The sequence below is a fragment of the Aedes aegypti genome, chromosome 3 (genome assembly GCF_002204515.2).
Source record: "Aedes aegypti strain LVP_AGWG chromosome 3, AaegL5.0 Primary Assembly, whole genome shotgun sequence".
In the NCBI taxonomy this organism is placed as follows: domain Eukaryota; kingdom Metazoa; phylum Arthropoda; class Insecta; order Diptera; family Culicidae; genus Aedes; species Aedes aegypti.
The window spans coordinates 173,497,900-173,520,468 of record NC_035109.1 but is presented as its reverse complement, the minus strand read 5'-3'; the positions used below and the strand labels follow the sequence as shown (position 1 = coordinate 173,520,468).

Below are 22,569 nucleotides of genomic sequence, written 5' to 3'. Positions count from 1 at the left end.
CAAAGCTTCCAGCCTTTTTGTTATACAGTTAACTCTCCCTTACTCAATATTCCGTATCTCGATATCGAGTAAGAGAACCATAGTAAAAGTTGGTTTTCATGGCTAACTCGATGTTCCCTTGGATAGCAGTTGCACTGGTTTTGTGTTCTGTAACTCGATACCTCCGTAACTCGATGGTCCCTTCAATATCGAGTTAGGGAGAGTTGACTGTAGTAGTCTTCGCTTGTGAAAAAGATTGTTCAACATTTCCCAGAATGGGACATTCCCCAGAAAAAAAATAATAAAGATTTTTGGGTTGTTGAAATCGAGGTAAATGGTAAATAGTAAATAGTGAACATAATTAACTGGAAAATTTGGAGAAAACCAAATTTGAGTACAGGTATGTTCCGTTTTTATCAACACGATTTTCAGTTGACAAAAACGGAACCGTGACAAAAACGGAATAATTTTCTTAGACAAAATATTTTACAAATTTGAAATGAAAATTGCAGTTTTGTCAGGATAATATACATTTCCATCATATTAATGCACAGTATTCACGTTTAAGAGCTGTGACGACCATTTAGATTGTTTATTCTTATAGGTTCGTAATGAAAGATGATTGCAGATTCCTATCAATCAATATGATTTTGTTATAAATCATAAATAATTTCAGTTTTCTTAGTTAGAATTTCAATAGAAGTAAAATAGAACGATCACATAAATATCTTATGCATCACAAGGTACACCATATTTGTAAAAATAACTACAAGGATGTGAGGCAAGCTGTTAATTTTTTTAAAGAAAGATTAAACAAGAAACAACTTCTTTTTCTACTGTTCATCCTCATCCTTTTTCTTCTTCTTCTTTATGGCATTAAATCCCAACTGAGAAAGAGTCTTCTTCTCAACTTAGTGCTCTTATATACACTTCCGCAGCTATCAACTGAGAGCTTTTTTTCCAAGGTACCGTAATTCGGGGTGTAGTTGATCAGTGGGGAGAAGTTGATCATTCCCGTACCCTCATGTATAAACTGTCAAGCTATGATCCGATTTCAATTATCATAATTTATGTGATGTCGTTTTACCTGATAGCTGCGCTTGATGTTCCTAAATTCGGTTTGACATTCAAGATAATTATACCATGGAAAACAGATATTTTAAGAAATGTTTGATGAGCTGTTGAAGGGTTCTTCTTCAAACAATCGATTATTGCCAGGTCTGTATAAAGACACCATTTAAATAAACTGTTTCATACATTCCAGATATGTTCATTGAACCCAGTTTTTAATTAGCATTTAGGATTAAAATTCATTTTCAGAGAAAAAACATGTTCTTTTCGAAGAAAATTGCATACATTTAGGCGTTTAATGTGATGTATTCTGCAATTAACAACATTTAATTCTAAATTTGACCGATTTATCAAAAAATTTCGATTTTTTGAGCTTTGATTCGGATTTCGTGAACCCAAATTAAGTGAATAACATATCTCTTTAATTTATGAAACCTTTCGCAGTAATCGATCAACACCACCCCGGAATCAAGAACTCCAATTTAAAAAATGTTTCTGTTATTACGATAAGATTTTGTCAAAATTCCGTTTGTATAATTCGATACACATCCATTCTGTACAGGTTTAAAACATATTTGGATGATAATACATGCATTGGAGTTTTGGCAGCACTGCCGGGAAACAGAAAGCCTCTGTTCGCGTGCGAATAATTCTACCCGTTTTAGTTAATATTCAGTACAATAAATAGTGTTCGATATCTGGACCGTAAAAATATTGACCGGTGGTGACGCATCATATCGAGTTCGGCGGAAAAACGCGTGTTTTAGGGAATAAAGTGATTTTCTTTAATTTACACCGCGAGTGTCTAGATGGTGGTCCCTATACGTGACATACCCAAGCATGTGTTAGTGGTGGTGGTGGTGGTATCGTGTGGCATCACAGCAAGAGAAGATGGATGCCGGGTGAAACATTTCATTACTCATGCTGCCTCTCCATTGCACCACTACTTCTTCGAAGCTGTTCATCCGTTACACATGCATGAATCCATCCATGCCTCTACATCCAAGTGAAGCGAGACGAGTTAAAGTGTTGGTCATATACATAATCGTCTCAGATGTGGTTGTGATGATATGAGAATGAATAAAAGTGAGAAGTGAGAGGGTGGGATAAAGTGATGGATCGGTGTAAAAAGTGTTTATTTTATTCAACGATGAGCTTATCCGATAGATTTTGCTCACGGTTTCGCGCGTGTTTTCGTCGCCGGAGATTTTTTTTTTCTGTTTCGGAGCGTCTTGCTGGGTAGTGCTTCGTGAAGCCCAAGAAGGACGGTTCGGTTTTGCGTCGTCGGATAGATTTTGCTAACGGTTTCGCGCGTGTTTTCGTCGCCGGAGATTTTTTTTTTCCTGTTTTGGAGCGTCTTGCTGGGTAGTTCTTCGTGAAGCCCAATCAGGACTGTTCAATTTTGCGTCGTCAGATAGGTTTTGATCACGGTTTCGCGCGTGGTTTCGTCGCGGGAGAATTTTTTTTTCTGATTTGGAGCGTCTTGCTGGGTAGGTATTTGGGAAGGCACAAGCAAGACGGTTTGTTTTCAGGACGCCAAGAAGTTTTGCTGTCAGTGTCAGTTTTGTGTTCAGTCGAGGATGGATTACCAACTGGTGAGTTCGTTTCATGCTTGTGATAACACATTTTTTCTTGAAAGCGTAACTTTTAAGTATTATTAAAACAGACTTTGTGTGGTTCGTCACTATAAGTGTCGGTATTATGCTTTTTTCTTATAAAATTTCAATATACATATATTTTTCTCATTTTGACATTAATAAAAATTATCTTTTGAATTGTTCGACATTGTGAATATTGACGTATTTTTCAAAACTTCTACCATATCGAGACAAAATGCACAGTATTACTCATATGTAATTTTCAAACAAACTATGTATACCGTAAAATGGGGTGTTAAGGACTCGTGGGGTTTTAAGGGATTGAACTTCTCAACAAAGTTCGACAAATCACAGAAACCTAGAAAGTCGATATATAAGTCATCTGAAATGCTCTATTTGTTCAGAGGATTGTGAACTGCATTATGTAATAGGAGCTGTCTATTAATATGAAGTATTGTGGTTTCTAGAAATTGAAAACCTTTCAAAACATTTTTGTTCAAATTTTATGGTCTAAAAACATTTATCTAAAAAACCATGAAATATATTTGAGAAAAATTCGTGAGTAAGGTAGAAGATAAGGAAATTTAATTGAGATCATAGTACAGACAAAAACTTCTTAAAATTATGTCTGGGTTTCGATTTTTAGAAACTGTTATGAAAAAAGTCTCGTTTTGAAAATAAGTGGGGTGTTAAGGAATTATCTATTCTAACTTTTTTAAATAACTAAACTCATTAAATTTATGCCGTAATATATTTCAATATAGTTTTGAGTTGTTCCGTGAAGTTGAACTGCAACGTACAGTTAAGGGATCTATTTAGTAAGTCACTAAATATCACCAAAAATGACTTATTTCAAAATTTGGTAAAATTGGTAGGAAAATGTAGATAAAAACTGATTAATGTGAATATGGGGTTTTCATGATAATATTTTCAAAAGCTGTTCACATTGGTGAAAAGTTTGCATAAAAGAATGATTATCTTATTTGAGATGGTTTTGGAGCTATTAATTCTTTTAAGCATTACCTAGGACCTAGATAAACAATTATAATATAAGGTTATTTCCGAGCTCTTTTTGGAAACTATATAGTGTGCGGTATAGTGTGAGTGATTTCCGGTCTATATTGGAAAATTTTCGTTAGGATTTTTCTCGATCATGCCACTAGGTGTTTCATGCAAATCCGTTATTTGGTGCAGAGTTGCTCGCTGTCACTATCAACGCTTAAAATTTGCTGATTTGTACAGACCGAATGCGATACAATTCGGATCATTCCATATCACATCAACGTCATGCTGTCTACTCCATCACCAGTGCATTGATGGCGATAGACTATGGATATCACTGATGGGTTAAGTTTAGCCTAAAATTAGGGCCTAATTATTAGGCAAATAAAATGGGAATTTATTAGTATGATTTTTTTGACAGTGCTGCAAACAGATTGAAATTCCGTGTTGGTCACTGAAAAACCTATGAAGATTGGATACTTACCACGTGATCACTCATTCTGCAGTGATTATGATTGAAATTGCTATGTCGCATCAATGCTGTTGGTTGTCAAATCAAAGTGATATTGATAGTTTTAGGGCATCAGCCATCAGCTGATACTTTTGATATTTAAAAATTCTGAATTTGGTGTGGTGCTTTATTTAAAAGGCAAATTGGACACTATTCACACTTAAAGCTTGTTGAAATTATCCTTCTTTTGACAAGTCATGACAAGATTGCTCTGCACTGTTCTTGGATACGAATACTGCATATAAGTATAAAAATATTTTCAAGACAATTGTGCGATGCACTGATAGCTTGCTTGAAAAAAGAATCAGCGGGTATGAGAGATTTAGCAGTTAAAATAAAACGGTTAGCGTTTTCAGGAGTTCCAACTTGAATTATATTGAAGTAATATCATCTTTAGATTGAACAAGACCTTTGGAGTTGAAGGGACACATCAACGATGTTGACCAAATTATTTTTGTTGCTGTTGGAAAACTATAGTTTTAAATACAAAGCTCAAATTCCTAAACACCCCATTTTGCATTTTCGCCAAAAATCACACATTTTTATGATTATCTCAGAAATCTGCCGTAGAATCGTCTTCACTATAATTGGCTTTTGATATACACGCCGGGAGAATGGTAGGACTGTATTTTGTTCAATTATTGGCATACTAGAAGTTGCTCGAATTTTAGGTGAAATTTTTTTTTCATCCCTTAACACCCCATTTTACGGTAGTTCGTCACTACAAGTGTCGGCATTATTCCTGTTTCATATAATTTAAAATATATACATGTAATTTTCAGTTTTCGTCATTAATAAAAACATCTTTTGAATTGTTCGACATTATAGATGTTGACGTATTTTTTAAAGCTTCTACCAAAAACTTCTCGAGACAAAAATACAAAACAAGCTTTATATATAAGTCGTATATTTCCCCCTTGTCCATGGATCGCATCATCGACCAGAGGTGACTCCCAGATCTTTTCCTCCCTCACTAATAAACACCCTTCCCGTGGTGATTGTGGAGATGCAGAGGTATTCTCGGTCTCTAGTAGCAACAATCATTACACCCTAACATTTCTTCCCCATCCCAACTGACTGTAAGGACTTGGCCGGCGCCGTTATTGATCAATAATATTAGATCTGCTAAAATTGCACTTCGAGAGTAAGCGGAAACTCCCATCCCTTATTCATTTGGATCGTAGTGCAATTCTTACCAGTTCCGATGAATCACGGAGTAGCAACCATTGACATGTACAGTCAGTCTATGCTATGCTATGCTATGCTATGCTATTTGGATGATAATACATGCATCATACTTGGAATTATAGAACAGAATATCTCAAAAGTGATGAACTTTACCCCATTTTACGATACGGTTTCTTGAGCTTTGAATTGCCAAAAACATTAAAATGATTGTGGTGATCTTTTTTCTAAAGTTATTACTACCAACTTCGACAAGGATGCACTAATCGCCAATCGAGAACAGCACCACCATCGCCTTTTAGCTTTAAGGCCCAAACGCAATGATAGCGGAACGGCAACGGAAAGCGGAACCAGTTCGCCAGCATGAACTGTAGCATGCTTGTCGACCCAGACATGGTTCACTTTCGATCGTTGACAGCTCAGTTAAGATGGTGTGATTCATGCTGGTGAACCGTTTCCGCTTTCCGCTTTCCGTTGGCAATAAACTAACTTAAGTTGTAGTTTTTTGTTGAGTAAAAATAATATTAAATAACTGAGAGAGAGGAGACAGCTGGCTTAGATTGCGAGCTCCCTAAATTTAAGGGAACCTGTCACCAACTGTCACTGGAAAACCAACACAGTTATTACAGATAATTTTCCAAATCGTTTTCTTCACTCAAACACGTCAGAACATTTGACCAATGCAAGAGTGAAATAATCATGTAAGTCTATCAGCCCGTTCTGGCAACAAAATCTTCTACAGATTGACAACTACTGATAAACTAAACATCACATATACTTTGCAATTGGATTAAATGGACAAATGCAAAGCATATGTAATGTTTAGTTTTTTTCGGCTCGGCTGATAACCACGAATCATAATTAATTAAAAACAAGTATTCTACAAATCGCTAAGTTTTGCTGAACCTCTCCCCCTACCCCTTGGAACAGGATCTAATCGATTGCTGTTTGCTATAATTTGTGCAATGCTATCGAGTTTGAGAGATAGAAGGTAATGTCCAAACTACGACAAGGTCGACAGTCTTATTAAGAATAAAATAAACTTGATCATACCTCTTGACGTTGCACACAACATTGAGTTTATTCCCAAGTGCATCCCTTATCAAAAAGAGCTGAACATGTACGGGATCGTCCATTAATCATGTAAGCGGTAATGGGGGAAGGCCGGGAATTTGAGGTATCTTAAGTGCCATACAAATTATTTATTATTTTCATACAAAAATTCATACCATAGGGGGAGTATATATGTCTATCAAATTTACATAGAAAATTCTTTTAAGCCATATTATATAAGAAAAAGGAGAGGTCTCTGCAACTCTCTTAAGTACGTTGTTGCTAGGACGTGGCCAGAGCAACTCTCGATTGTTGAAAGATGGGCCAATCTTATCCAACAGAACATGCTACGTTTAAAAACTCCAATTGCATAGGAAGAAGTCAAACCTTATTGAATGACTTGACATCTACCATGTATCGTAGATGCTCAATATTAACAAAATGACGAAAATTCAACTCTAAGGCTATTAAACAGCATTTCAATTACTTCATAATAAGTATTTAGTTTATATTCGAAACATTTTGAAAATTCAAAAAAAAAAAATTTTGTGTGTTGATAAAAACGGAATAATTTGTTGACGAAATCGGAACGTGACAAAATCGGAGCGTGACAAAATCGGAACGTGATAAAAACGGAACATACCTGTATTCATAGGTAAAATATAATTGTACCCCGTTTGGCATAAAGCCGTTTGGCATAAGGTCGTTTGGCATAAAGCCGTTTGGCATAAAGTCGTTTGGCATAAGGTCGTTTGGCATAAAGCCATTTGTCATAAAGTCGTGTGGCATAATGGTCGTTTGGCATAATGGCCGTTTGGCATAATGGCCGTTTGGCATAATGATTGATTTAAAATAAATATCGGCATTTTTTAAGCTTTTTCCTAGATCAATACCACCGAGCCCATAGCAAAAAATTTTGGTATGTTATAAGCGTGGTGTTCGTTCAGAGATTTCCCAAGCTAAGAATTTCAAAAATTGTTGTGACATTAGAGAGCATTACTAAATAAAACTCGCGACGGGTCTCTACATCTCAGAACATAGAGTATCGTTGAGCTTGTTGCGATATACCGTTTTGATTCATATTACGGACAGCTTCAAATTCCGGACACTCTTGTTTGTATGGGAAACATTTCACACGAAATGTTTCAATTTTCGCCGTCCAAAAGTTCTCATTTTCGAGGCTCGTTTTATTAGTTTTTTTCCATAAATATCATTGCAAATTTATAATGCCCAACTAACTTAGACGTCTCTTAAGTGGTTGAACGATTTCAATTGATGATTTGACTGTTCCATTAATGATTATCATGAGCTGTCCGTAATTCGAATCAAAGCGTCCGGAATATGAGGCAAAAGTGAGGGAGCGTCCGGAATAAGAATCATGAAAAAGCCACACGTTTTGATTTATTTAAAATTATTCAAGTTGCGGACGCGTATTCTTTACCCACCATCCGAAAGTTAAGGGCTTCCGACGCTCGATAACGCTAAAAAATCATACAGAATGATTTATTTTGTGTGGTCCATGCTGGGTTATACTTCACTGAGGCCTTAAGTGTCCGTAATATGAATAAAAACGGTATATATTTGAAAACAGTAAATTGACAAAGAAAATTCGCAGTTATTCATCAAGGGAACGCTCATAGAATATTTCACTGCAGATCTGTCCCAGTTTGGACGTAACACTCGATAAAAATCACTTGATTAAAGAATGGAATTTTTGTTTCGCAAAATATCATAAGTGCTAATCCAAAGATCTATCAATGCGACTCAATGCAAAAATTGCCTATATACGAGAGCAGATTATTATTCGTTTAAAATTTTTAAGGCTCTAACGCAAAAAAAAATCTTTTCACAGCATAGTAATTATCATTCTAACAATACATCTGGCAAGAATTGATAAAACAGCAAAATATTAAAATGGTTAAAATTTAGCTTTAATTAATAATAAATTTTAAAACAGTATAAATATAAAGAACAGCCTATTTTTAAAAGAAGGCAAAATTTATAAGTAAACCAATAGAAGAATGGACGCTAACAATTATTGCGGCATAATAAAACGAAAAGACAAAAAAAGTGCGTTCAGAATCATCTAAATGATTGTGCTACTTCTCTCCGAATGCCATTTCCTCAAATGACTGGTTTCCCCGAAAAGTGGCGACGAGAAAGAAAGATAAACAGTCAAAAGAAGGAAATATTCTGTCATTCTCGGCTATATACATGTTGGCAAAAATGCTGAGGACGATAAAACTCGAAAGAACCGCCAATCAAATAAAAAAGAGTGCATATTAGATGTTCAGTAGAGTGATGCAAATTTTGAAATTTTAGCTACCCTATGCTTAAACGATTTAAATTATGGTAAATAGCATCCTACCAAAGTTTGAAGTGATTCGGAAAAAATTTGACTGTGCACGAAGTTTATATGGAGATTACTATGGAAAACGCTAATCTTTTGTGTTCAGCCCTCTATCTTTCGTCATAAAATTTTATGGAAAAGTGAACAAATTCTTCTAATATGAAATCCTCCCAGCTACAACTTTGCCAGAGACCACTTTTTGATTGGTCGTCAGGGTAAATTGTTATTTATCTTCATAAATTTGGTTTGCATGTAGCATGCTTCACCACCTGTTCGGCAGGCAACACCTGGCGGGAAGAATAGATGGAAGTAATCCAGGCTACTATGTTCTACAGCAAAAAAGCAGTGTTGCTCTGAAAATTATTGAATGATCATCTCAGAATGATATAGACTTTGTAATCAATAATAACAAATTATCCTTACGTCCCATCAAAATGTGTTCTTCGGCAAAGTTGTAGCTGGGAAGTTTTCACATGAGATGAGTGTGTTCACTTTTCCATAGATTATTATGCCTTTTCCATAGTAATTTCAATATAAACTTCAAATAGCGTGTGCACAACCAAATTTCTTCCGAATCACTTCAAATTTTGGGAGGATCATTTTCATCATGACATCGTCTAAGCATAGGGGAGCATAAACTTCAAAATTTGCATCAGTCTAATGATCATTTCGTTCACCACCCTGAAATATATAAAGTTACTACAAATATGAGTGCTAAAAACTTTTCGGAAAAGTGGGCTAGTCGGGGAAACGGGATATTCGGGGAACTGCCATTCGGGAAACCGAAATCCGGGGAAAAGTAGCACAATCCATCGAAGTACCGTTTTGTCTCATATTCCGAACACTCGGTTTTTGTATGGCAACAAGATTGCAATGTTTCACTGAAATATGTCAACACATTACCAGGAAATGGCAGTTAATTGCAATTCAATTATAACGTCTTCCAATCAATTTTATAGCTCAGGAGTAGTGATGATTTTCTAGCTTGAGACCACATAAACTAGCTCAGATAAATTTGTTTGCAAAATTATTCATTTGAATACGATTTATTCGTGCTGTTCGGAAATTGAATCAAGCTGTTCGGAATATGAGACAGAATGAACGCAGTGTTCGGCTTTTGAGTCAAAATGTTGTTTACGTAAAAACAATACTAAACAAGTTTAAATAAACATTTTTATCAGTACACCCAATAGCTAACGGTTAGACTTTGCGAAGAAATTAAAATTCAGCTAATTTATGCCTATCAGATGCTTCTAAAGTCACTGTTAACCTTAAGTGTTCGGAATATTAGTCAAAACGGTAACTGCAGTAATCGATTTCTCTTTTCGCTGATAATTTGAGCACATCAATGTTATCGACTGCCACCCTTTTGTCAGTTGGCAACAAAAAATGCTTAACAGATATAAATCGTTAAATCATCAATGTCATATGTTTTAACCAAACAATATTTTATACGAGTGTTTGTAGTTTATTGATGAATTATTACTCTTTTGATTATGAAGTAGACCTAAACCAAAAACGTGAAATTAAGTGTTGCAAGTCACTCCGCATAAGTGCATTTTCATAAAAAGCATGTTTATTAAAAAGTTGTAGCTACAATTTCGTAAAATAAAATGTGTCGTGTTACACTAATTAGCTATAGAAACACCATGTAGAGTATCAATTTTGTAAAGTAAATCTACCTCTTGTTTACAAACCACGATTTAAAACCTTCATCAAGTATCACTTTTCAAGTCATTTAAAAGAAATTTGTTTAATCATTCGATCATAGCAAGTGAAGAAAAACATTCCATTTGTTGCGATCGGCAATGTCTCACAAGTTGTAACAAGTCTGATAAATAGAAGCAGCAAACGAGAGCGATGATAAAATCAATTTTTCTTGCTTGTTTACCGTTGGGGATAGGTGTTTTACTTTACTATCACGATAAACAATATTTTTCACAAGGAATGCGAAGTCAAAGATTGATTTTCTTTGCTAGGTTGGCGGTGATATCGATCATTGTTGCTAAGTATCCTTTGATTAGTTTATGTTGCCGCAATTGAAGCTCAGTTGGACAAGATTTGCACCTCAAACGCAAACAGCAATATAACTATATTAGAAGTTTGTCATTCCTAACTGTGAGAAAACCGAATACTTTATCACTTCTCAATAGTGACAAAGTAACACGACATGCACTCAACTCGGAATATATTGCAATAGATTAAAAATGGTTGGTTCTAAAAAAAACTTCTAGTAATTAGAAACGTACCCAGAAAAACAAGCATAAAAGTGATAAAGGTAATAACCGATGAATACATTCAATTTTATAAAAATAAAATCCGAAAGAGGTCCTCACAATACTCTGGCCCCACGGCCCTACATTTGTATTCCGGCCGTGACTGTAATACTTAGACTTTTATCATAAAAGAAAATTTATTGATGTGGATAGTAGTCATTTTTCTTCTCGTGGATTAGCAAGTTATTTTTCGTTCTATCATTTATCTGTATATTTTACTTGCTCTGAAGTTTTTTTTGTTTTTTTTTTTATTTCTTTATTAGTATCATTCCAAACATTACATTTATTATTTCTTATATCTAGGTGTTCTGTGTTATTAGACAACACTATCATCCTAATTTGTCAGGGGCCCAGATAGCCGTAGCGGTAAACGCGCAGCTATTCAGCAAGACCAAGCTGAGGGTCGTGGGTTCGAATCCCACCGGTCGAGGATCTTTTCGGGTTGGAAATTTTCTCGACTTCCCAGGGCATAGAGTATCTTCGTACCTGCCACACGATATACACATGCAAAAATGGTCAATTGCTCTGAAGTTTTTTTTTTTTTTTGTTTTTTTTTTTTTTTTTTTATTTCTTTATTAGTATCATTCCAAACATTACATTTATTATTTCTTATATCTAGGTGTTCTGTGTTATTAGACAACACTATCATCCTAATTTGTCAGGGGCCCAGATAGCCGTAGCGGTAAACGCGCAGCTATTCAGCAAGACCAAGCTGAGGGTCGTGGGTTCGAATCCCACCGGTCGAGGATCTTTTCGGGTTGGAAATTTTCTCGACTTCCCAGGGCATAGAGTATCTTCGTACCTGCCACACGATATACACATGCAAAAATGGTCAATTGGCATAGAAAGCTCTCAGTTAATAACTGTGGAAGTGCTCATAAGAACACTAAGCTGAGAAGCAGGCTTTGTCCCAGTTGGGACGTAACGCCAGAAAGAAGAAGAAGATCATCCTAATTTGGTAAAACAAATCTAAGCTTTTATTAACATTTTGTTAATAACATATTACATTTCATTTGCCGTAGCAGTTCAGTTTTTTTTTACAGGTGAGTTGATTTCACCTGCTTATAAGAGAAAAAAAACGCTTTGAATATACTTAACCTAACTTAACCTAAACATATAACGCATTAATCGTGGCAATAGAAGATTGTAACGATTTTTGCCTGAAATTATTGATTATTTTATTTGACATTTGTTCCAATGTTTCAACATTGGATATTCTATGTAACTCATTGGTACTATACCAGGGAGGAAGCCTCAGAATCATTTTCAAAATTTTATTTTGAATTCTCTGCAGAGCTTTCTTCCTGGTATTACAACAGCTAGTCCATATTGGTACAGCATACAACATGGCTGGCCTGAAAATTTGTTTGAATATCAAAAGCTTGTTCTTAAGACAAAGTTTTGATTTTCGATTAATAAGGGGATAGATACATTTTACATATTTGTTACATTTGGCTTGAATGCCCTCAATGTGATTTTTGAAAGTTAAATTCTTATCTAGCATGAGCCCTAGATACTTAACTTCATCTGACCAATTTATTGGAATCCCTCTCATCGTGACAACATGTCTACTTGAAGGTTTCAAATAAAGAGCTTTTGGTTTATGTGGGAATATTATTAGTTGAGTTTTGGAAGCATTAGGAGAAATCTTCCATTTTTGCAAGTATGAAGAAAAAATATCCAAACTTTTTTGCAATCGACTACAGATGACACGCAGGCTACGTCCTTTGGCGGAGAGTCCTGTGTCATCCGCAAACAAAGATTTTTGACATCCCTGGGGTAACTCTGGTAAGTCAGATGTGAAAATATTGTATAATATTGGTCCCAAAATGCTGCCTTGGGGAACACCAGCTCTTACAGGAAGTCTTTCAGATCTGGAGTTCTGATAATTAACCTGAAGTGTACGAGTTGACAGATAACTTTGAATTATTCTAACAATGTATATTGGAAAGTTAAAGTTTTTCAATTTTATAATCAAATCATCACGCCAAACACTGTCGAATACTTGCTCTGAAGTAATTGTATACAAATAACCACCGCTAAATCCTCTCGATAAATCGAAAATCGTTGCATTTTATTTGATCATTTTAATTCAATATCGTATCAGTATACGCCTTGCCAATCGTGTCAATATGAAGCTTCAGATGGTAAACATCAGTTACGATTCCGACAAAAACTCTACAATATCAAGTATTTGTTTGTTTGTGTATTATTTGGCAACAAGCCAAATATTTGCCATCGTGTATTGATAGTTGGATGTATACCATTTTTTTTTTTGACTCAAATTTCAAACTTTACAAATTCAAACAGTACCAGTGGTTGTCTATTGGACCACTCTAATGTTGGAGCATGATAGTTATTATAAAACTTAAATGTCTAACGATAACAATACTGTATTATTATTACACTAAATCACACTAATAAATGTTACAGTTTGAACTATAGTCAACAACTGTTCATCAAAATTTGAAAAGGCGTTTTTATACCTTTAGGGCAAACTGCAACACTTTCCTAATAGTGCTTAATTTTGCCATATCCATTCGGCAAACTGTTTCACATGAAGTTTTTCTACGAACTGCAGCTGAAATATTGACAATCCACCTACGATTATGGAAGTTACACACTGTAATCAAAACCCAGTCAAGAACTTCCCACTTTTCTTTGAAGCTATTGGTCCCGTACCATGTGTTGATGGATTCGACTTAGGGTCACAGGTGTGTATGCGGAGGTCTCTCTGGGCGTCCGTGTTTAGGCTTAGTATCAGAAATAGACGAACGCACACTACCCGCCAAAAATAATGGAATCTCTCCACCGAGTAAAACTCGTTTCAATATTGCAGCACTCCAAAAAGTTTAGAACCACCGGTAAGCATGAGTTGCTGAAAAACTACACACGAAGTGTGTTCTAAGTCGGTTAGCCAGAAAAAAGAAGAAGAAAATTATTTTCTAGACTATGTTTGAGTATACACATAGTATCGATCTTCAAGTCATCAGTTGCGGCGTTGAATTTCATGGCGCCTTTTATCTCATCTTCAAACATAAATAAATACGAATCAATATAATAGCTATACCATGCGATTTCACACTCAATCGAAAGCTCAATAATCCACTGCCTATCCGCTTATCAGTAAAAAAAAGTCATGAATGATTGTAAACCTCTCATGGATCGATTCCACGGATTGTCAATGAATCAGTTTTTTGCATTCTGAATTGTGAAATATGTAGAAACTTTACCGAATCTATTGTTGGTGGTGTTACTGCTACTATCGCTACTACATAGTCGTGTTCCCATCCGGATCCGGCCGGTTCTTCCATACATTTTACGAAACATTGCACTTGTTGCTCTTCAGAATAGTTTTATATTCTTACTTAAAAATACCGTACACCAACTGCTTCTTCTCCTCTATGCATTCACATGATTTGCATCAATAAATCACCCAAATATTCACTTCCACACCTATTTTTCGCACCTCTTCAACCACCCTTGCACTTTGAAGACACCATGGAGGACGGATTACGACGCACGCCGAAGGCATTTATTCTACCGGTCCCGAACGCGAGCAAATATACAACTGAGTCAAACGATGTGTTGGTGGTACGGCAAATCGCACTTGAAGCGAGTCGATTTTCATAATTTTGCGATAACGATTCGTGAGCCAGAATCGAAGCAATGTGAATGATTTCATTGATTTTGTTGTGTTCGCGCTTTTGGTATTTTTGTACCGATCACGTGCAAATTGGGTTCGGGTGAGATACGTTCATGAAAATTGTATGAAGGAATGTGATAATTGTTATTTTTTATGTTAGGATTATTTTATTTTATTACCCGCAAAACCGATTTTCCTATAATATTAAAACCCCGGAACTATTTCAAAAAAAAAATATTCGAAAATTTTGAGGTAAATTTGGTCTTTAAACGACGTAATACTGAAAATCAAATTAGAACAAAATATTCTTCTTTCCCTTACTATGCCTCCCTATAATTTGTGAACCAGCTGTGCACGATAAAATTCAAGATATTTTAAAGTTTTCTATTTAGAGATACTAAAAATTTGAAATGCTCACGGTTGTGATTTGAAAACGTTAAACCACAGACAAACAGACGTAACACTTAGAGCAAATTCCATTAAAATCTGTCGCTCAGTTTACACCATCATCATCTGGTGAGAATGTTGCACGAAACACTGTTGTTAGGTCATGATATCAGGACCACAAATCATGGTTCCTGGAGTCATAATCATTGTTCCTCATAAGCGTAACATCCAGACTGACAACACTAAACGGGATACATTTCATAATTGGATTTGTTTCGATCACCTTCATTTCAACATGTTTCACCCGTGTAGGTCCGAGTGAAAAAGAAGAAACTAAAACTCTCATTGCTCAGCGAATACTTAACGGATTTCAATTATTTGTTTACACATACCGTAATTTCGGGTGAAATTGATCATTTTTCACGGTTTGTCCTGTCTGATTTCTATAATGTTGGCAATGCCAAATAACTAAATGCAGAAAAACAACTACGAAGGTGAGCCTCATTGGCTCAAGTACCGAAATTTTCTAACAAAAATAATTCTAGTGCTTTAAAATATCTCTATAATAAAAAAATCGGGTGTTGTCATTTCGGGGTGAAATTGATCACTTATCAATGCGATTATTGTTAGTTTTCAAAACAACTCTACATAATAAATTTGAGCTCCCTGAATCTGAATATGCTTGCCAAATTCTTAACAATACAATATTTATAGAAATAATTAATAGTTAAATTTCAAGAATAACGCAGAAAACGCCTATATGTATGCAATTTCCTTAGGATTTTCATGATATCTAACAGAAATTCAATTATTTCAACTAAATGAGCGAATTGATACGAATTTTGGTTATGAAATCTGGTTTGAGGATATATTTTAAGTATCCTCACAAACTTTCAGGATTATACCATGTTAAAATCCTTGTCTAGAACTAGAAGTTTATTAATGTTTGTCAATACTGCACCATACATGATTTTGGAATTTTGCATTATTTCCATAGAAATACACATTCTTCAACGCAAAAAAAAATCACAACACACAATTTAACAATGCTTACGACAAACAACGTTCATTCATTGCAGGTTACATTGATATTTGTGCTCCATTAGGAAGAAATAAAATCGAGTGACACGGTGATCAATTTCACCCTACTGATCAATTTCACCCGAATTTACGGTATCTAGTTTTTAAAAGTGAACAGAGCGTCTCGGGAATGTTCCTGTGGTCGGAGTTATTCCGGTAGGTCACTGGGTCAAGTCGGGTGACAAGGGTTCAGTGCTTCTGTGCCCCTGGAAGTAGGCAAATTTCAAGTCACAGATAATTTCTGGAATAGGCAATAATGTGGCCACTATATCAAAAAGTTTTAAGAAAAAACGCATCAGCGTTAACCTTTTGAGAAACAATTAATTTGGATAACCATATTTTTCGCATTTGATTGATCCTACAAAAGATCTTTTTCGGGTCCCGGGACGCCTCAAGTTTATGATTTGTATCTTACCATCTTTGTCAAGCTTGTGGGAGCGCATTTCAGTGAACTATTATATCATATAGAATACTTATCAACATAAATTACTGAAACACAAAAAATAATCAAAATTTACTCAAACCAGTATCAAAATCATCTTTTAAAACCATTTATATTTAGGTTGCATCTGGTACTCGTACGGCGATGTGGATGAATTGAATAATTACTTGTGCGTATCGATAGCGTGCCGGTGTGACAGTTTCGATGGATTAAGATTAGCAATTTAAATCGTGACATCATTATCTTTACCACTGTCACCCACACATCGTGGCTTCCATCACAGGGTAACTTGGTAGCTCTACAAAACAGAGAATCAGCAATATTGATATAAAGTATGTTCTTCGTTCTGGCGTTTCAACTGGAACAGAGCATGCTTTTTAGCTTAGTGTTCTTATGAGCACTTCCACAGTATTAAGTGAGAGCTATCTTTGCTGATTGACCATTTTTGTATTCGCATATCGTATGGTTATAATTTTGCTCAACTGGTTAACAGATTTTTTTTTATGTTATTGAGTAAGTTGTGGTATCCACACTATTAAAGTTCGCATTACAAAAGAAACCAGAATTCGAGATAACTGAACTAATTTTTTTAGCATATTTGATACAATTTTTAATGTTATTTTTTTATTTAGCTGATATGGAATAACATTGATCATCCATGTTAAGAATGATCAGTAATATTGAAAATGTCGTTATTACCAAAATCACTACTTTTTGTCATAAGTCATTTACTTTTGAGTTATTTTAACCCGTATAGGCCGGAATGAAAGCAAAAAATACTAAAACATTCACCAGAACTCAGCGAATTCTAAACGGATTCAAAATTGTTTTGTCAATATACTGGTACACACATCTAGTTAGTAAAAGTGTCCAGAGAAACTCGGAAATATTCATATAGCTGAAGTTATTCCGGTGGGTCATGGGGCCAGATCGAGTAAAAAAGAAATATATTTTGGGACATGCCAAGTTATCTTTATTTATTTGCATTGACAATCTATTTGATTTGCATATACTATTGATGCGCCAATTCGAATGTACCGAATGTAGCCATTCGGACTTTATGCCCTAAAGAACCAGCTATAGGTTTGTTGGATACTAAACCGTTTCAATTCTCGAAAAGTAGAGATCAAACATACTAATTCACAAAAATGCATTCCCATAAGCTTTTTTTTTTCTGTTCGGAACATAAACCACTGCGACCAATATTTGATCTATTGTAGTATATCCCGTGTCCTTTGTGTAGTGCATGTCGTGTTACTTTGTCACTATCGAGAAGTGATAAAGTCTTCGGTTTTTTACAGTTGTCATTCCTAACTTGATCACAGGAAAGGATTCTAATTGAAAGGTTCCGCTTTTTAGACCCTTCGAAGGGTGTGGGGGTACACTCTCCGCAGGCGCGCCCCTTTATCAGTCAAAATCGGATCCCTTGATAAAGTCGAGAAGTGACACCGATATTGTCCATTCATCAGAATCATAGTCCTTACTTCTTCAAACTAGAGAACAATAAATAAAAGATTAGAAAACAACTTGTTGATTTCGACTCATTTTTATCCTTGTCTCAAGGTCATTCTCGGCTACTGGAAAACCGAGACTTGTCACTTTTAACAAGGTTTAAAATGTAACAAGGACTAATAGTGTTCCTTTGATTACTATAGTATCCTGTTCTCTTCGTTTGAAGCAGTCAGGACTAGGGTTCATTGGTAGATCTTTACCCCATAACGCACCACGAAAAGGTGATCTACCCGCGTTATGGGTATCCCATAAGCTTGGTACAGATGTAAAGATACAAATTGACCACTTTATCGTAAATTTGAGGCGTCCCTGGGACTCAAAAATAGCCATTTATAGGATCAATCTAATGCAGGAAACATGGTTATCAAATTCAATCGTTTCTCAAAAGGTTCACACTGATGCGTTTTTCACAAAATTGTTTGATATAGTGGCCACATTTTCACCCGAGCTGGCCCAGTGACTCGCCGATGTAACTCCAGCCACAGGTACATTCCCGAATGCATTTTGCAAACAAGATATGTGCAAGAGAGTACTGACAAAAAATAATTGAAATCCATCAAATATTCGCTGAGCGAAGAATATTTTAGTTGTTTTCTTTCACTCAGGCCTATACGGATTAAAATTAAAAATAGCTTGAACCACGGAATCCACCTAAAGGTATGCAATTTCGTAAGGAAGTTCTGCATTTTTCAATGTTTGTTGAATTGAAAATATTTATGAAAATGTTGACAATGGGATCGTTTTCAACGATAGGTGCCGGTGCCATTAACATAGTAACGAAAAGCCAACACAGATCTTTTGGCGTTAACAGAAAGATTTCAATCTCTACTCTATGAGAAGCATATAAAAAGAGTGATAAAATTATTGTTGATCCACTACTGGAACACGACGGCAACTACTCGCTATGGGCGGTTTCCATACATAATGGCAAACAAAAATAGTATTGTCATATCATGTCATATTTATGAGTTTTGTGATACAAATTTGATATTTTGTTTTCAATGAACAAGTTTTCGAGACCAACTTTTAAAAAGGGATTATAGCGAAAAAAAAAGCGTTTTTAACTAATGATGCATATAGGTCACTTATAAGGCAATAAAAAGGCAATTTAAACCGTCTTCAGCCAAAGGCTACACAGACTGAACAATCACGAACATTAGGCAACGGACAACACAGAACACCAGTAGCCCAGTGATGAATTTTTCGTTTGGCGATAAGTTTCCACCGACTGGAGCGGTAATCGAACCCACGCTCCGTGGCACAAAACGCCTAAACGACTGTCGCCGCTAACTGCAAGTTCACGAAGCCCACAAGCCCACTTATGCAGTTGACGTTGTAAAAACCATTCTAAATAACAAAACTTACATGATAATGATGATATGAATCATTTAGCGATATTCAATTATCCCCTGGAATTATCTTTAATTTGTATTGAAGAAAAAATACCAAAAATATTAAAAATAAACTCAATGAGCCCTAACTTAAAAAAGTGCAAATATGTGCAGCTAAATTCTTCACGATCCTTTAATTTACATCTTTGAATAACCTTGGAAATGAATTTTAGCCTGGGACACCTTGGGACAAAAAAGTATGTGTAAAGTTTCGGTAAAAAATCGAATATGTTTTTATCAGTGTAGTCCCACATTTATTTGATTAGGGTGGCCATTTCCGAAATAGGGTGACCAGAAAAATCGCGATGTCGCTTTTTTTTAATTTTAACTTTTGAACCGATTGACCGATTTTGAATTTTCTTGGACGAAAGCCAAAGATTTTGACTTCTCAAGAAAAAATATAAAATTTAACAAACATTGTTTATTTACATAAAAGAATCAAAAATTTTCGTTTTTTCGTGTTTTGAAGGCCTTGGGACAAAAGGGGCTATTGCTGTTCTCATTTCATCTTGAAAGTTCAGAAAATTTCACGTTCACTGTCAAATTTTCAGCGATGTATGTTATTTTAGTTTTTGAGATATATTTTTTGGAAATAAAAATCCAGTCATTTTTTATCGGCACACACTGTAGGTCCCAGCACATTAGATTTTTTATTTTTAATGATAACTTTTGAACAGCTCAACCGATGTCCAATCTTTTTTACGGAATCTTGTTTTCAAAAAAAAAAATAGAACACTGAAAAAAAATCTTTTACATGAAAATATATGAAAATTTTCTAAAAAACACTAGCAATTTTTTATATATTTGCATGTAAAAAATGTTTTTTTTTTAGAGTTTTATATTTTTTCCGGAAAGTTGAAAGTTTAAGCTTCCATTCCATAAAAAAGATTGAAAATCGGTTGAGCTGTTCATAAGTTTTTTTTTTTTTTTTTGCACTGAGACCTATAGTGTGTGCCGATAAAAAATGACTGATTTTTTATTTTCAAAAAAATAAATCTCAAAACTAAAAAAACATACATCGCTGAAAATTTGACAGTAAACGGAAAGTTTTCTGAACTTTCAATAAAAAATGACAACAGCAATAGCCCATTTTGACCCAAGGCGAAACACGAAAAAACGGATTTTTTTATTTCTTTTCATGTAAAAACAATTTTTGTTAAATTTTATATATTTCTTGGAATGTCAAAATCTTTAGCTTTCGTTCAGGAAATTTGAAAATCGGTCATGCGGTTCAAAAGTAATATATTTTTAAATAAAAATTTTGTAAACCACTATTTTTCTGGTCACTCTATTTCGGGAATGATCACCCTAATTAAAAAATCCAAAAACACGTGTATCCTTATTTTGGTTAAGGTACAACATAGCAAATTTTTACGGAATTCGGAGACCCACTAGAACGTTTTTTCATGGAATGGCTGTATAAGTGTTTACTATGTACTGATGTACCAGAAAAACCTATCAAAAAAAGACATATTTTCGATTATTGGCCACCTAATCGCCCATAATGCTACTGGAGCAAGGGAGCATTTTTTGCGAAGACTTGATTATTTATATGACCAAAAACTGAAATTTGACAAATCGACTAAACTAGAAGCGATCTATCCACCAAAAATAGTGCATGTCGGTTCAACCGAAAAATATACGTTTTATTCCATATCTATCAACATTCTACATAACAAACATAACAACCATTGATACCGATACCCTACCATGTGAGACATGAATCTCTAGTATGTCAGTGCCATCCATAATCATAAAAATAATTGTTTCGAGTAAGTTGAAAAATTTAAGCATGTTTACAACTTTTTACAAAAGCTTTCTCTTTTCATTCGCTAATTAATATATAAAAAAACAGGAACACCATTAATGTATTGAAAATATCCCATCAATTAATACTTGTTTTTTAATTATGAATCGTGGTTTACGGCTAACCAGCCGAGTGGAAGTTTAACAACTTCCGAAAAGCTAAACATTACATATAATTTGCAATTGGATGAGATGGACAAATTGATGTGAAGATTTGCGAAAAATGTACACTTCTTCTCGGTGAGAATCGAACTCACGACTCCCTGATCTCTAGTTAGGGCGCGTTACCCTTACGCCATAAGAGAAGTTAAACTGAATTCGATTTCAGCTCAATAATCACGTGATCCTTTTTCGCAAAGTGCACCTCTTTCGGAAGAATTAGATGCCCATCCAAACACAACGCTTTCTATATATATCCAATGCCTAGCCCGAGAGTGCATTTTTTTAGGTATGGAAATAGCACACTACACGCGCCCTAACTAGAGATCAGGGAGTCGTGAGTTTGATTCTCACTGAGAAGACGTGTAACTTTTTTGCAAAACTTCACATCAATTTGTCCATTTAATCCAATTGCAAAATATATGAAATGTTTAGCTTTCGGTAGTTGTTACACTTCCACTCGGCTGGTTAGCCGTAAACCACGATTCATAATTAAAAAACAAGTATTTATCGAGCAACGGACTCATGTTCCGTAACCGGTCGTTTGAGAACGTCGCGACCCATTGGAAGTCCACACAATAGAAACATTAGATGGGCATCTAATTCTTCCGAAAGAGGTGCACTTTGCGAAAAAGGACCACGTGATTATTGAGCTGAAATCGAATTCAGGTTAACTTCTGCGTTCATGAGTCCTCTCATGGCGTAGTGGTAACGCGCCCTAACTAGAGATCAGGGAGTCGTGAGTTCGATTCTCACTGAGAAGACGTGTAACTTTTTCGCAAATCTTCACATCAATTTGTCCATCTAATCCAATTGCAAATTATATGTAATGTTTAGCTTTTCGGTAGTTGTTAAGCTTCCTCTCGGCTGGTTGGCCGTAAACCACGATTCATAATTTAAAAACAAGTAAAAAAAACTGATGTCAAAAAAATAATGTATTTTTTTTTCTCCCATAAAAGAAAATTAATATTTGTATCAGCCTTATTACATTCGAAGCTCGTAATAGCGGCAATTTTCATTGCGACAAATCTCTTCATAACGACATTTCCCACGGCCTTTTCAAATATTAAATCTTTCTTTTATAGCGACTTTTCCCTATATCGAGCGATCTCTATTACGAC

General features: G+C 35.2%; 1 protein-coding gene across 3 annotated transcripts in view; it reads right to left on the bottom strand.

Annotated features, from left to right (window-relative positions):
- Positions 1-22,569, bottom strand: part of LOC5567164 (protein TANC2) — a 441,714-nt gene that overhangs the window by 358,099 nt on the left and 61,046 nt on the right. Inside the window, exon 1 of one of the 3 annotated variants that reach the window (XM_021853067.1) lies at positions 14,259-14,606. The exons of the other annotated variants lie outside the window; for them this stretch is intronic. Coding sequence (XP_021708759.1) covers positions 14,259-14,355 — 97 coding nt within the window. The 5' untranslated portion in view covers positions 14,356-14,606. Of the gene's footprint in view, positions 1-14,258; positions 14,607-22,569 lie in introns of those variants that run through there. 3 annotated transcript variants of the gene reach the window in all.